General features: G+C 35.3%; 1 protein-coding gene across 4 annotated transcripts in view; it reads right to left on the bottom strand.

Annotated features, from left to right (window-relative positions):
• LOC113943257 (interleukin-6 receptor subunit beta-like) overlaps positions 1 to 14,010 on the bottom strand; it is a 65,799-nt gene that overhangs the window by 2,011 nt on the left and 49,778 nt on the right. For 3 of the 4 annotated variants that reach the window (XM_027634792.1, XM_027634793.1, XM_027634791.1), the window contains 8 exons: positions 11,860 to 12,025; positions 11,163 to 11,245; positions 10,391 to 10,607; positions 8,959 to 9,141; positions 7,488 to 7,589; positions 6,010 to 6,156; positions 2,680 to 2,820; positions 1,253 to 1,346 (listed from right to left, as the gene is read on the bottom strand). In XM_027634792.1, the coding sequence (XP_027490593.1) occupies positions 1,253 to 1,346; positions 2,680 to 2,820; positions 6,010 to 6,156; positions 7,488 to 7,589; positions 8,959 to 9,141; positions 10,391 to 10,607; positions 11,163 to 11,245; positions 11,860 to 12,025 (1,133 nt within the window). The remainder of the gene's footprint in view (positions 1 to 1,252; positions 1,347 to 2,679; positions 2,821 to 6,009; positions 6,157 to 7,487; positions 7,590 to 8,958; positions 9,142 to 10,390; positions 10,608 to 11,162; positions 11,246 to 11,859; positions 12,026 to 14,010) is intronic. The other variant, XM_027634794.1, reaches the window with a different exon arrangement.

The raw sequence follows: 14,010 nt of genomic DNA, 5'->3' as shown, positions 1-14,010 counted from the left end.
TATAATATACTATATTATAATAGATGAAATAATAGCATGTCAAAATAAGGCTGTATACAAAATCTGTTGTGATCATGTTTCAGGGTGTTTCTTTAGTGAAAAGCCACTTCAGGTAAACTTGGCCAAAGGAAAGTATCCCAAGCACTACACCACACTAGAGCTAAGCTGGGTTCCAATGTTAGTAGTAGATAAATGACGCTCACTCATTGAATCACTCATTGATACTAGGTACATATGTAAGGGAAGGAAAAACAGTCCAAAGCTTGACTTTTCACACTGTAATTTGATTACACAAGAATATAAACACTCAACTGCATCTCGAATATTGTCCAGAACCAAAATATAGTTTCTTATTATTGCAAAAATACAGAATCCACAACACAGAAGAAGATGTAAAAGAGCTGGAAATTACACTTATTTATTCAGCCATACTTATCACCTGATGCTTTGCTAGACAACCATATTGGTTCTAATAGTTTAGAACATCCCAAAACAGTTAAGATTTTTAACCTTCTCATTAAGCTTTAGCCAAACAACCCAGTCACTTTCATGTGAAAGAAAAACATATTTTATAACCTAAAAAAACCCCTCAGATTCATCATTGCTATGTTATTACATCCCCATGCTCTGAGAAAGCAATTTCAAATCTGGCAGGACACACCTGTGACAGCAGATTATGAATCACATATGGATACAGATCCATATTCATGGATCAAGCATCCAAATGCTTTCACACAAAGCATGACTTTTTTACAGCTCAAGGGAAGCATCACGAAGTAACAAAAGCAATATTATTATAGCTAAGATAAGCAATTATATGAAATATGTTCTAGTGCCGTACTAGCAGATATATTTCCTACATGCCTAGGAAACTTTATTCTTGGCATTATTAATTTTTCAGTAACTGACTTTAGGTATGCTCCCTTCAACTGACTGACAATAGAACTGCAAATGGCATATACCATTTTCCACAGAATTATATAGGTGACACATAAATCTGTTTCTCCTATTTATTTTGTTCTAATTTACCGAACTTTCTAAAATTAGTACTTGTTTTTGGACTAGAGCACATAAACTGCAGTTAAAGTATAACCTATATGCTTATTTATTTGCTACTCTAATTGCTTATTTTCTTAATTTGACATTGGTTTTGAGCCCAACAAAAGCATTTATAAGATATATAAAAATTTGCCTTTTCCAAGGTAAAATTAACAGGCTGAATTTGGTTTTAGACAGTAGAAAACGTACTTACGCATGTTTTTTCAAAATGCATGCTACCCAAAGGCCTAACAGACAGAACACGCTTATTCCAACAAGTACAGCAATTAAAATAACATCTTCTTTATCTTTAGAGGAAAAAACACACAAACAGAAAAAACAAAACAACAATCAGCCCACAGATGTCTGTCACTTCTTCATATATTCCTTGAAGACAGCTAATTTTCAACATCCAAGTCACCTAATTAGCACATTTCTAAAGAGCCAAAATTACTCAGAATACTGTATGGTGTGCATTGTATGATGTGTCAAAAGATGAGTATTTTGAATCCAACAAGCCATAGTTACTCAGCCAGAAAACCAGGTCACAATGAGACTTCTCAGGATTTCCCAGGAACACATGTATTGTATTTTAAAATTTCCTTTATTTAATAGAATCGGACAGTAATTTAGATGGGAGGGGACATCTGTAGGTCACCTCATCCAACTTTAAAATTAGAATCAAACTGCCCAGGGTCATACAAAGCCAACTTTTGAAAGCAACCTAAGATGAAGACTCTACCACTGCTTTGGGTACCTGTTATTTTACAGTCACCTCACACTGACACATAGTGCCACTTCTATCAGTTACTACAAAATAAATAGCAAGTTAAGTGCAGGAGATAGATTTTAAATCACAAAAAATACAGTTACTCTGATTGAAACACTGCACAGATTTCTGAGATAGCTCCCAAGTACTAGAGGCAGGTATGGACAGCAAGAGACCTGACCTCAGCACAGTCTAACATACCTTGTATTTGACTAGCAATCAGTAGAATAATTTACAGGCAAAAAATTAATTAGCTTTGAGTCCCATGACAAGTTTAGGAATAGCTCATGCACTTTTTTAAATTTCAGTTTGGCCACCACTATGACAATTTAGGAATGTACTGAAAACATTCCTCCAGAAGCTGAAATCGGGAAATGTCTGAACTTCTGCCATCATACCAATCTCCTTGGTAATGTCTGGCTAGAACAAATAGCAAGAAATAGGAAAAGGTATTTCCCCACACATACTGGCCATAACCTGTGCACTCATTTATCAGTTAAGCTTATATACCAGAAAAGGTAAAATACAATGCCTGGTTATTCTAAACCTAATACCTCAGATGGAAAAGTCTACTTTTTAATAAACCCTTAGGCATTCCATCCCGTAATTGACAGTAAACAAACTGCTGCTTCCACAAACATCCATAGCACTCCACAGCATTACTGACAACTTCTAATCTTGAGCTTTTAGTCTGTGAGATGGTCAGTGAAATTGTGTTAAATTCAGCTACTGCTGGCAACTCTTCCTTGTTTTGTTCAACAGTCCTTTAAAAAAAAAAGTTAACAAATGCCTAAACAACATCCCAAATTCTGTATTCCTTACTCCCAACCCCATTTTTAAAATAGTAGTAACTAATCTGGAATATTACTTACCCAGTTTCAAAGTTTTGAATGTCTTTGGCTCTCCAGTGGTTCCACCAGCTTTATTGCTTGCCATGATATAGACAGTATATTGTGTATTAGCCTGTAAGGACTTCAGTCTGTATTGTAGAACATTAGAGTTCACTGTTTCGTCTTTTTAGGAGAAGATTTATGTCAATAAACACACAAAAATAGTGTTATATCAGGGAACTGTAAAATTATTTAGCAACATTTACAATAATAGATCATAAAGTATTTTAAAGACAATTTGAAATACAAAGTGATCTTATTAATCCTTTTACAGAGAAAACTTAAATTACTAAAAAATGTTTATCAATACTACTTAAAATTTAAAGTAAATACACAAACCATTATGTATTTATTTTTCAAAATTAAATACAAATATTTTTTCTAATATTAAAGACAGGTGAATTATGATCTCTTGTAGTTTATTTTATCACTGAAAACAGTGCTTTGAGAACTTTATTTCCTTAAACTAGTTGGCTCAGAAATTAGGAACTTAAAATAGTTTCTGTAGCTTGTGAAGTTTACCTATATTTCTAGCACATGCAGTTAGACACTGATCATCCAAAAAGATGCAATCTATCAGCACTGGGATATCATCCCAATCATAGCAAAGGAAAGCCAAAATCAACAGGAATTTTTTTCAAAGTGTAATGGTTTTAAGTATTAGGCCTTCCTTCCTGGTCACCAGGAAGGAAGGAAGGAAGTATTCCATCCTATTCCTTTATGCAACCCAAACATATAAATAGGCGGAGAGAGAAGCCTCTTCCTCTCTTCCCTTCTGGCAAGGTTTGGAGACAGCAGACTCCCCCACCCGGTCTCGCTCCTGTGGGGGAGCTGAGGCCTGGCCGGGCCTATGGGGCCTGTTGTTCCTGCCGATCCTGGGTCCGGTAGTGTGGCGGCGGCATTTGGGCGATTGTGCTATCTCAAGGAAAGTAGTAAGATATTCTTTCGCTAATTCTTTAGTTTGCTAGATCCTGAGTTTTTGATTGTGTATATCTATTTTGGTTTTGCCCTTTTTGTTCCTTTCCCTTTTGGAATTGTATATAGTATTTCAACTGTATTTAACTGTAATATACATAAATACATTTATTTTAATATAGTTCGGCTAGTCTGGATTTTTTCACAGTTTTTTTTTTCTTTCCTCTTTGCCAGAGGGTTTTGTGCTAGGTCTGGGGACTTGGCGGGGAGCCAAATAAAACTTAGACACCAAGTTTCAAAATGCTTTTATGAATAGAACTCAATGTTTCCAATACCTTGTCCAGTACTGAAATTAGTATGATGTGCTTCACCTTTAAATTTTTTTTAAGCAGGGCATATATTCTACCATCCTATGTCTACTAACAGTACCAAAAGCATCTTCCTACTATGAAATTAGAGTCGCTAAAAGATTTTGTGGTGCATAAAGTCTAAGTCACCTCATGTCATTATTCAGTTCAGTCAAGTAACACTCAGGAAACAGTTATGCTGCAATACGCCCAGAGTTAAAATAAACTGAGTTTCTCTTAAATCAAAGAGGGAAAAGTAAAGTTCTAGAGTTAAAGGCCACCAGTGAAGTTACATTGGCACAAACCCCATGTTCCATTCTCATCAAGAAGATGTGACATCAGAGAAGCCTCAAAACATCAGTACAGTATGTTTCAGTACGGTATGTTTCTGTCATTTAAATTTAACTCCCCTGAGTTCATATTTAGAACTAATTTTCTAAAGAAATTAATCTGAACCCTTAAAATGGACACAGCCTGCTTTACATTAGAAGTAATATGGACACGTATTGCTCTGTAACATGAGGCTGCATCTCACAAGGATGACGCCACACAAAGCAGTCAGCATTAATTACTCAGAAACCAACGTGGTAGAAAAATAGCATGTACAGGACTGAATCTGAAAGAAATAATTAGCTTTCTCTTTCAATTTAAAAATTATCAAGAATACTCATGCCCTAGTTGTAAACTGGATATCCAGAAGAAACAGAAGACACCACAAGATTTGAAAGTTTGAGAACTTTTCAAAAGAGATTGTGTTAGGTGCCTGTTAACAGTGATGTCTCATAAAATAGCAGGGAAAAAAACATTTCTAAAGCACTGAATGTTCCAACAGCATTTTTCATAAATTGTACAGGAAGAGAAATTTAGGCTACCAAAACCCTTTTCATAAAAGATTCTGCTGAGATTTAAACTAAAGAAGCTCTGAACAGATAGCATTGCACTGTCAGATTGTATGGATACTGTTCCTGAGGTAGAGATTAGGAATATGCTCAAAATTATGCTATCAGCCTCCAGACCAGAAAAGCAATACCAAGCACAGAAAATCAAGCATCTGAAGAAACTGATCTAAAAACTATGTCCAAAAAAACTAATTCTTGGCAGCTTAATTTAGCTTCTCAACTGTTATTTCCTAATTTGCTTTTAATATAAAATTGACTGTAAAAACATTTTTAACAGAAAATTTCCACCACACTGTTCCAGAAGCTGAAGGGTTCCAGAAGCTGAAGGCATGTCCTTTCAAAGATGTGAATGGAATTTATAAACCCACTGAACCCTCATGATCCATGAACTTGCAAAAGACCTATGACTCTCCAATATATTTTAGCTCCTTTACTCCTGTCATTAATTTTTCGATTGAGTTCAAAGGTGTGTCATGATGGAAGACAGACAAAAAAGGGAGGGACACTACTACATACGTAAAACGGTAAAACAGCAAGTATCGGACAAGTAATACTCATTACTTTGGCATAATCTGGCAAATATCTTTAGGGTTTTTTTAACTGTTAATAGCAAACAATCTGCAAAATGTTCCTCATATGTGAGTTTTCATCCTGGTCTGGAAAGGGAAGAGGAATAATAGTGTTGCCATACACTAAGTTTATCACCTAGAGATCCCTCAGATTTACATCTGAGAAGCAGAAGGACAACGTAGTCAACAGTCAAGACTGTATTACCATGGGTAGTACAACACTACTAGCAAACTGAGAGTAAGCAGTGCTGTACAAAATAAGTTCAGAAAAAAGGAACTGAGAAAAAGGACACATGTATTGCATTAAAGTACTAAAGTAGGGACTATTCACTAGAATACCACATCATTTCCATTGAAACTAAACATTTTTTTAATCTGTACATAAGTCACATTTTAGAACCAGTATTTTCAGACATATTTACATTACTATATACAATATAGTATATACACAATAACAATACAATATAGTGTATACACAATATACACAATAACAAAGCTTGCTAGTAACTATGACAATAACTATCTGCAGACAGCACATTGTCATAATTCTGTTGAAAACATCACTGTTTAGTGTATACTTACTCAATTCTTTTCCATCTTCAGGTTTATAAAATATTGTATAGTTAGTGATAAATCCATTTCTTTTATCCTTTGAAATCTCATTCCATTTTATTGTAACTTCATTTTTTCCTGGAATGCCTGTGTCAGCCACAGGTCCTTCTGATGGTTCTACACAGAAGCATCAGAAAATAGAAAAAGTACTAAAAGTCAATATTCCACAGTGTTATCCATCTGTGTTACTTTATACATACCAGTAAAATTAGGAGCAACAAATGCACAAGAAAATATGTAATCTCAGTGCTCTGACGTAGTCCTTAACTTTTCTCACTCTCTTTATAACGGGATTTCTTCTGATAAAACTTTCCCTCATTTATTCTGGTGTTAGCATAGTTCTAAGTGCTACTGCCTTTCCTCACAAGATCAGAGACAGATCAAGAGGTAAAGCAACGCTACATACTCATGGGGGAACTCAGATGCAAGGTCACTGTGTGTGCAGGACGAGCTGAGCTGAGATTTAACTGGTGTCTCCAGCACACCCAATCTTGCACATTACATTAGACAAAGCCTTCCTACTTACACAATACGACCTCACATGCATTGCTCATAACTTCTCAGGAAGAGTTCCCTGCATTTCAGCTTTAAAACAAATAACTTGCTTCCCATTCTCTGACAACTTTGAGTGCTGTCATAGCTACCTATAAAAACAGGAAAGCATTGGACACACAGCTCTAATTGTGCTAGTAAGTATTACTCAAACATAAAATATTCCACTACCTCTTCCCAGTAATTAATGCTGTTTAGTAGAGCACTGTCCTATATGTGCACACACACAAATCAACATTTTCACATGAAATCTTAAAATTACCAGTAAACTACATTCTTACAGCTGCGTGTATAAATCACTAAATTCACATTAAACTTCTACAAATAAAGAAACATTCCTCCTCTTCCCTCCCCTCAACACTATTTCATCTACGGTTTCTCTCTAACTACAAATGTCACAGCTTCTTACTACTTTTTATGTGCAGGACTGCAAATATTTTGTTACATTAAAAAATTTAACAAAAAGCAAGCTTGTCAAACCATTCATTTTATTCTGTGAGTAGAATTTCATCATATATTAGGACTTACAAATGCAGTCAAGCACTAAAATCAAGCATATATCTTAATGAACTGTAACACTGAAGAGATAACTAGTTTAAAAAAATCCTTTCATGCTTGTAGCTATACACTTTCCAAGTGCTTTGTGTAAGGTATGTAAACTTTACAAAAAATTAGTGGATTGAAGCAGTAATACCCCAGTATCACAAGATGCATGTTTTCTTACTGAACAATTTTGTCGCTGAACAAAACAGAAATCAGGAGGTCTGAAACCTTGGGATTTTTCCACTATCTCCATCTCTCTTTCAAATAATGATAGTACTAAATCAATCAAAGACAATACATCCTGACAGACAGACTACAACATATCTTTCACATTATTAGTTTAAAATACATACTTTTTTCTTGAACATAAGTTTGTACGGTATATGGAGCTGCTACTTTATTTTCATAAAGAGGATACACTGAGATGTTATAGCATACAAATGGTTTAAAGTTTTCTGTAAAGGAAAAAAAGGAATATTTACGTACAATTCTCTGTGTGAGATTAATACAATGAAAATAGACTAAATCCCAAACAAGTTCTAAATATAGTGTTACAGATTACTTCCTTCAACTCTTTAGCAAGCACAGCATGTATTTATTACCTTGATGCTCATTACTGCCCTTAACACACTTTTTTGCTAGTAGTATTCATAAGAGCACGTGGTTTCTGACTCATTTTTCACTAGAAATACTTTGAATGGGTCATTAGACTTCAGACTTATATGACTTCTCCATATGAACCCACTTACTCATCTCGAAAGAGTTTATGGTTTTGGAGGAAGTTTCTATTTTCAAATAACGAGTAAAAAAACTGCACTTACAGTAACACTTTTAATTTCACATCTCTTTATGTTTACTGCTCTGCAGAAGACAGTTTTGTCTCATGCATCAAATAGTTTAAAAGGTACAGTGGAACCCCAGCTCTTAATACTGAGAACCTGAGGGAACAGCATGAAGTTGTGTCAGGGATATTAGGAGAAGGTTTTTCACCCTGAAGGTGGTTGAGAACTGTAACAGGCTCTCCAGAGCAGTAGTCACCGCCCAAATCCAAATATATAAGGAAAATTACATGCATTATATTAGCTAATGGTAATGGACATGGGATATTCACATTGACATCAACATTCACAACAACTTTGCCTTTTGCACGCATCTCTTGAGCTCTGTACGCTTTTTGGTTTTTCATTGAAACTACATAGGCATAGTCAAAACATTAGCAGTTACAGAGATTATCTGTTTTTAAAACATCAGCCTCTAGGAAATAAACTAAGATCCTCCTCTATTTGTCAGTGTTTCATAAGGTCACTGAAAACTCTTAAAAATGCCTTAGATCATAATACAAATGTGGTTATGTAACATCTAACACGCCAGATTGATCAATCACTCCACTTGCTTATTTCAAAGTAGAATTCTCACTCAAATCCTCTTTCAGGTTTCTTGCTCTCTTCTAAAACACATGAACTATCATGATCTTTTCCCATATTTAAATTAATTTTTTTTGTTGTAGATTTCTCTGCTAAAATAGTGTACATCTGCCTCCCTACTGGCATGAGATGAAGCCACAGAAGTGCTTAAACACAAAATCTGAAGCCTAATCTTACATGGGAGCAAACACCACCTTTCATGTTGCATGAAAATTTGAAAGAGTTAAAATTGCTATCAAATTACTTGCAGAGATTTCAATAAAGCATGTAATAACACTGCTATGTTTAAAATGGTCTCAGGAAAGCTGGATGAGTTCATCCTTGTTTGTTCTTTCTGGTCTACCTATAAATACATACGTATCTGTACATTATTATAGTTGTAGCCGATAAATAAACGTACTTTTGTTAGTTTTCCAGTTTGTAGAATTCGACACATATTGCCACAATCTACTAAAAGGATCCATCTCCAAGTCCTCAAACCACTCAACTACATATTCTGTTGCTTCTGGTTTAGAGGTTACCCATTCCACAACCACTTCTTCATTTGATGGAGAGGCCGTCGCTGTTTCAATAATCTGAGCAGCTAAAAATTTAACAGATAATATCAACAATTCTATTTTCATAAAAACTTAAAAAATACATACAGAATCCAAAGACAAGTCTCTCTTTTAGAATCTGAATTTTACAGTTTGTAAAATTTTGCAAACCAATTTACTACAAATTTTGCAGTTTGTGCAGATAAGCAAGTTTTGATTGAGAAGACAAAGGCAATAGAAGAACAGTAAAATGTAAGTCAGCAAGGTCACGAGTGACAGTGAAGCAAAAGTGCACCATCAGCCTACAGAACAGACGTAATAAAAGTCTGACTGAAAACACCACCTGGCAAAGCAGAGGCAAAAAAGACCTGATGAAGCAGAGGAAAAAATAGATGCCTCTAGGGGTGGGGAGGGGAAAGCATGTCACAGCATGGAAAAATCAGAAAAACATTTATGGTGGGATACAGAAGTGGGTAGAGAGGTAGTCAGAAACCTCCAGGGCAAGATGACAGCACATCTACACATCCAGTTTTTTAATCAGAACTGGAATTTGAGCAGTTTCAGGGGGACACTTGCACTTATTTCATGAACAACTGATACAGAAATTATTCAAGTGTTTCAAATGTAGACTCTCTTCTAGATTATGATAGGCAGCAGGATGTTGGAATACAAGGCTCACAGAGGTATCAGAATTAAACATAAGAGCCAAAGAGCTCAGCTGTTGTGCTAGAGCAGACCAACTTCCTGACCCTGGCAGCGGGTGGGATGAGGTACTTCGGGAATGCACACGAAACGAGAATAAAGGCTTCTCTCTCTGTTTCCACTGACACATCTTAGAGACTTCTATTCAAGGCATCTTTGAATGATGCTGTTTAATGCTCTGCAATATTGTCCTGCGGTAACCAATTCTATGATCTAGCAAAGGGATGTGACAGAATTGGGTAGCACTCTATAAATTTATTTGGGAGGTATAAGGTTAGAAAAAAACCACAAACCAGACCAAAAAACCCTCAGAAAATAATACAATGGAAATAATATAGAAATAAACATCAGAAAGTATTCATATCTTAACAACTGTATCTCAAAATAAAATCCCTAACAATAATCATTTATAACAGATGCATGACAGCAAAACACAACAACAAGATATAGATATAGATATAGGTATGGATATAGATAAAGATGTATGATAGAAGTCCTTAAAACAATTTTGCTTCCACTATAGTAAAACTTAAACAGATGTCATGAAGATACTTTTTTTGTTAATGAGAAAAATATGGCATTGAGAAATCTTACTTTTTTCGTCTGTGGATGGAATCCTCAAAATAGCTTCAGGAGAATTTCCAGCAGAGTTATAGGCAGTAACAGATACTATATGTGCCTCTTCATTTAAAAGTAAAGTGATTTTCTTGTCAGTAGAGTTGTTTATCATTTTAAGTGCAGTCTTGTTTTCTGGAAAATACTGTATTTGGTAGCCTAGAATTCTCCCAGAAGGTGGAAAGCTATTTAATGGCTATTAAAAAAAATAAGCAGTAGTAAATGTTTCACAGTGTTATTTGCATAACCAAAAATACATGTTGCATTGAAGAGTCCAGATCAAATTACAAAATGATTACACTATATTTAGAAAAGCAAGGTACTTTCTTCAGTCCCATTTTCAGGACAAAGAGCCATAACAATTTCCTTGAAGGAAAGGTTCAAAAGTCCTGAGATAAGAAACGCAAAAAGTCTTTGGACACTTTACTAGAAGACTGAAGTGAATTTAACATAGCTTTGATAAGCCATATTATTTAAAAGTAGTTGTAAAGACTTTCAATCAGATTCTCCAGTGATTTGAACACAATTTAATGCTTCCTTTCCAAAGACATTACAAAACTCTATTCATCTACCATTTAGTAAACAAAAGCCTTTTTAATTCTGCTTTAGTTCAGTGAGGTTTTTTCTGATGACAGCAAATGCCCCTGGCAGCTATATGTCCTACAGCACTAAAATACTTAAACACAACATCAGTTACAGGATACCAATATGATTATCAATTCACATAAAGAGTATAAAAAACAGTGTATACCTTCCACATAAGATGTACAGATCTACTTCCAGGTGAGTGTGAAGACTCAATTACTCTCCACAAATCCACTTTTTCTGAAGGAGCTATATAAGTACAAAAAATAACTTGAATATCTTTGCTATATTAAAAAGATAGTCTAATATGGTAAAACAAACAAAAGGTTTCAAACATACAACCTGAAAGAAAGTTAATAAAAATAAGTTTTCTCTTGTGTAATGCTGTGCCTTTTTTCCCCTAGTAGGTACAGCTTCTCTCTTTCCATAAGTGTCCTTCTGCTTTCTTTTATAGTTAAGTATCAGGGTCTCCTAGAGGAGATTTTGTAGTCTTGTTTTATAACTGGAAATTTAGTGTCTCTACTTATGATTAATTTTATTGAACATACTTGCTATACTACATTTTTGCTACTATCCTATTTTGCAATGTTCAATCTCCATCTGCACTGCTAATTTTCCCTCTCTTCACTGTCTACTCACCCATTTTCTTCCTTAGCCCTATATTCTTTGAATCACTTTTCAAATCTCCTCCACTACTTGCTCTTGTGTTTTAGTTTTCCTCTTCTATCTTTAAACAAAATACGCATGTTCTGTTTAAGCAACAGAATTCTAAATGCAATAGACAATAAACTGAAAACACAGTTTATTAAATCCTAATGCCTCAAGGTATAACTAAAGAAAACTTTTACAGGTAGTCAGCCCACCTTTCTCTTTCGTGCTTCCATTTTTCTCTCCACTCCAATCACTCCAAAATATTGATTCATTACTGATACACCGAACAGCAACAGAATATTCTGTGGAGTCCCACAGACCTGTGAGATTACATGATCCTGTTTTCTCTGCAGAATTCAGTGGGACAGTGACAGATTTCTGAAAGTAGGTACATGAACAAAATTATTTGATAGAAAATTGTGTGCAGATATTTGACTTATTAAGAAAAAAATGAAACAAAAATAACACAAAAGATGGAGTTTTAATGTTTCCCACCTCACCCCTTTGAGACTCAAGACTGTATTTCATTTTTCTGTGTAGCCTCTTCATTCTTCTGATAAAACCTCAGGGTCTGAAAAACTTGAGCCAAAACTAGATCTGTACTGGCTGTCCTGTGGCTTGAATTGTGTACAGCTCACACATGATTCTAGAGCAGCTGTGCTGGCACAGGAGGGGCTGGATGAATGCAGTTCCCACTGATGGGAAGCAGCTGGTTATTGCAAAGCTATTATCACAATAATATCCCACAATGGCATGCTGGGGGAAGCATTTTGTGAGCCAGCTGGGTACTTCTTATCTTTCTTGTTTTTCTTTTCTGAGTTACAAGGTCTTCTAGCTCTTAGCCATACAATAGTGTGGTTGTGAGCCGTTCCAAAGATTATCAGCAAAGGATTAAAATGAGAAGACAAATGAAATACAAAAAAGTTTGATACCAAGAGGAAAAGAAAAAGAAGATGGAGCCTTCAAGTGGTGAAGGAAGACAAGAGCATGAGAAATCACTGATGCAGTATATTTTGGAAAAGTAATGACAAGGTGAGTAATTTCTCTGTCTTAAAAGGAGCTCCACTCACTTCTCACTGATGGAAGTCAGAAGTTAGATTACTCTTCCAAAACAAATAAAATAGATATGAAGACCAGGAACTGGAGTTGATGCACCAACTCAAGTGGACTGACAACAGAAGCAGAAAAAAACAACAGGAACTGTAGAAAGATAAGTGTTTGTGAACAGAAGGACTGATATAATCACTATACCAACATTAATGTATTCCAAATTGCAAAAATTACTTAATAATTAACAACTCTTCCCCTCTTAAATTTCAGATTACTGAAACAGAAAGACACCAAAATAAATGTTCAAGCTAGCTAAATTCTAACAATGTCAGCAAAAGCAAGTTTTTGAATAAGGAAGATTCCCTCTTGGGAGCTGAACTGAAGTAGTAAAGTCACATAGATTCTCAGTAGGACTAAAAAACTGTGAAGAAATTCTTGTCTTCTACCACCTGAACCTTCCAATAAAAAGTGGATCAAACTATAACAATACAAAATGCAGACACCCACTCCTATAAACACCATAATGGGAAATGCACTGTCTAATGAAACTGAAATTTTTAGTCCATTCTGATCCCGAGAAACTCATTGTCAAAAAAGGAAACTGCTTCTATGAGAATGAATTCAGGGACCTACGAAGCACTCTATATGACAGACTCCTTATTGAACCTACAGCAAAAAGGGCTTCAAAACTATTATCAGCCTCCTGTAGAACCTGACATAGAACTGGAGACACCACAGACTAGCTTTTAGTTACTTGCCAAAAGGCTGTTAACAATATTTCATCATAATCAGAAACTTAGTAGAAACTCGGTATATCCAGATAGAAAAACAGGTAACCTGTTTTCACTCAGTAAAAACAGTTCACATCAAACTGTTTAGACTGTTTTTCTGGTAGGACAGCTTAAAAGGCTCAAATATTCTTTTTGTTTCTTTGTTTGGGATTTTTTTTTTTTGCATATATGTGCTGACAGAAAAGCACCTTCTGTGTCTTTACTGATCATGGATAGTTACTGTTCTTTCTCTAGATTATCTGTGGAAAAATGCAGGTAAGATGTGAGGAAGCAAATGGATGTAGGCTGTATTCAATGCTGGAAAAGCAGAAAGGTGATTTCTAATGTAGGTGCTGAAAAACAGACACGATGCACAATAAAGCTGTAACTTTACAAAAATGTGAATGTTTTCAACACTGGGGAAGGACCCCACAGCAAGCAAGCATCACAAGGACACCAGTGCCCTGACTCCAAAGGATAAATATCTTGAACAGGTCTTTTTAATAACTCTTAGTTCCATTTCTAATATCCCAAGTGGATTTG

This window comes from Corapipo altera, unplaced genomic scaffold (genome assembly GCF_003945725.1).
Source record: "Corapipo altera isolate COAL_440 unplaced genomic scaffold, ASM394572v1 61411, whole genome shotgun sequence".
Taxonomy (NCBI): domain Eukaryota; kingdom Metazoa; phylum Chordata; class Aves; order Passeriformes; family Pipridae; genus Corapipo; species Corapipo altera.
The sequence above is the reverse complement of the archived record's forward strand: the minus strand, read 5'-3'. Positions and strand labels throughout refer to the sequence as shown.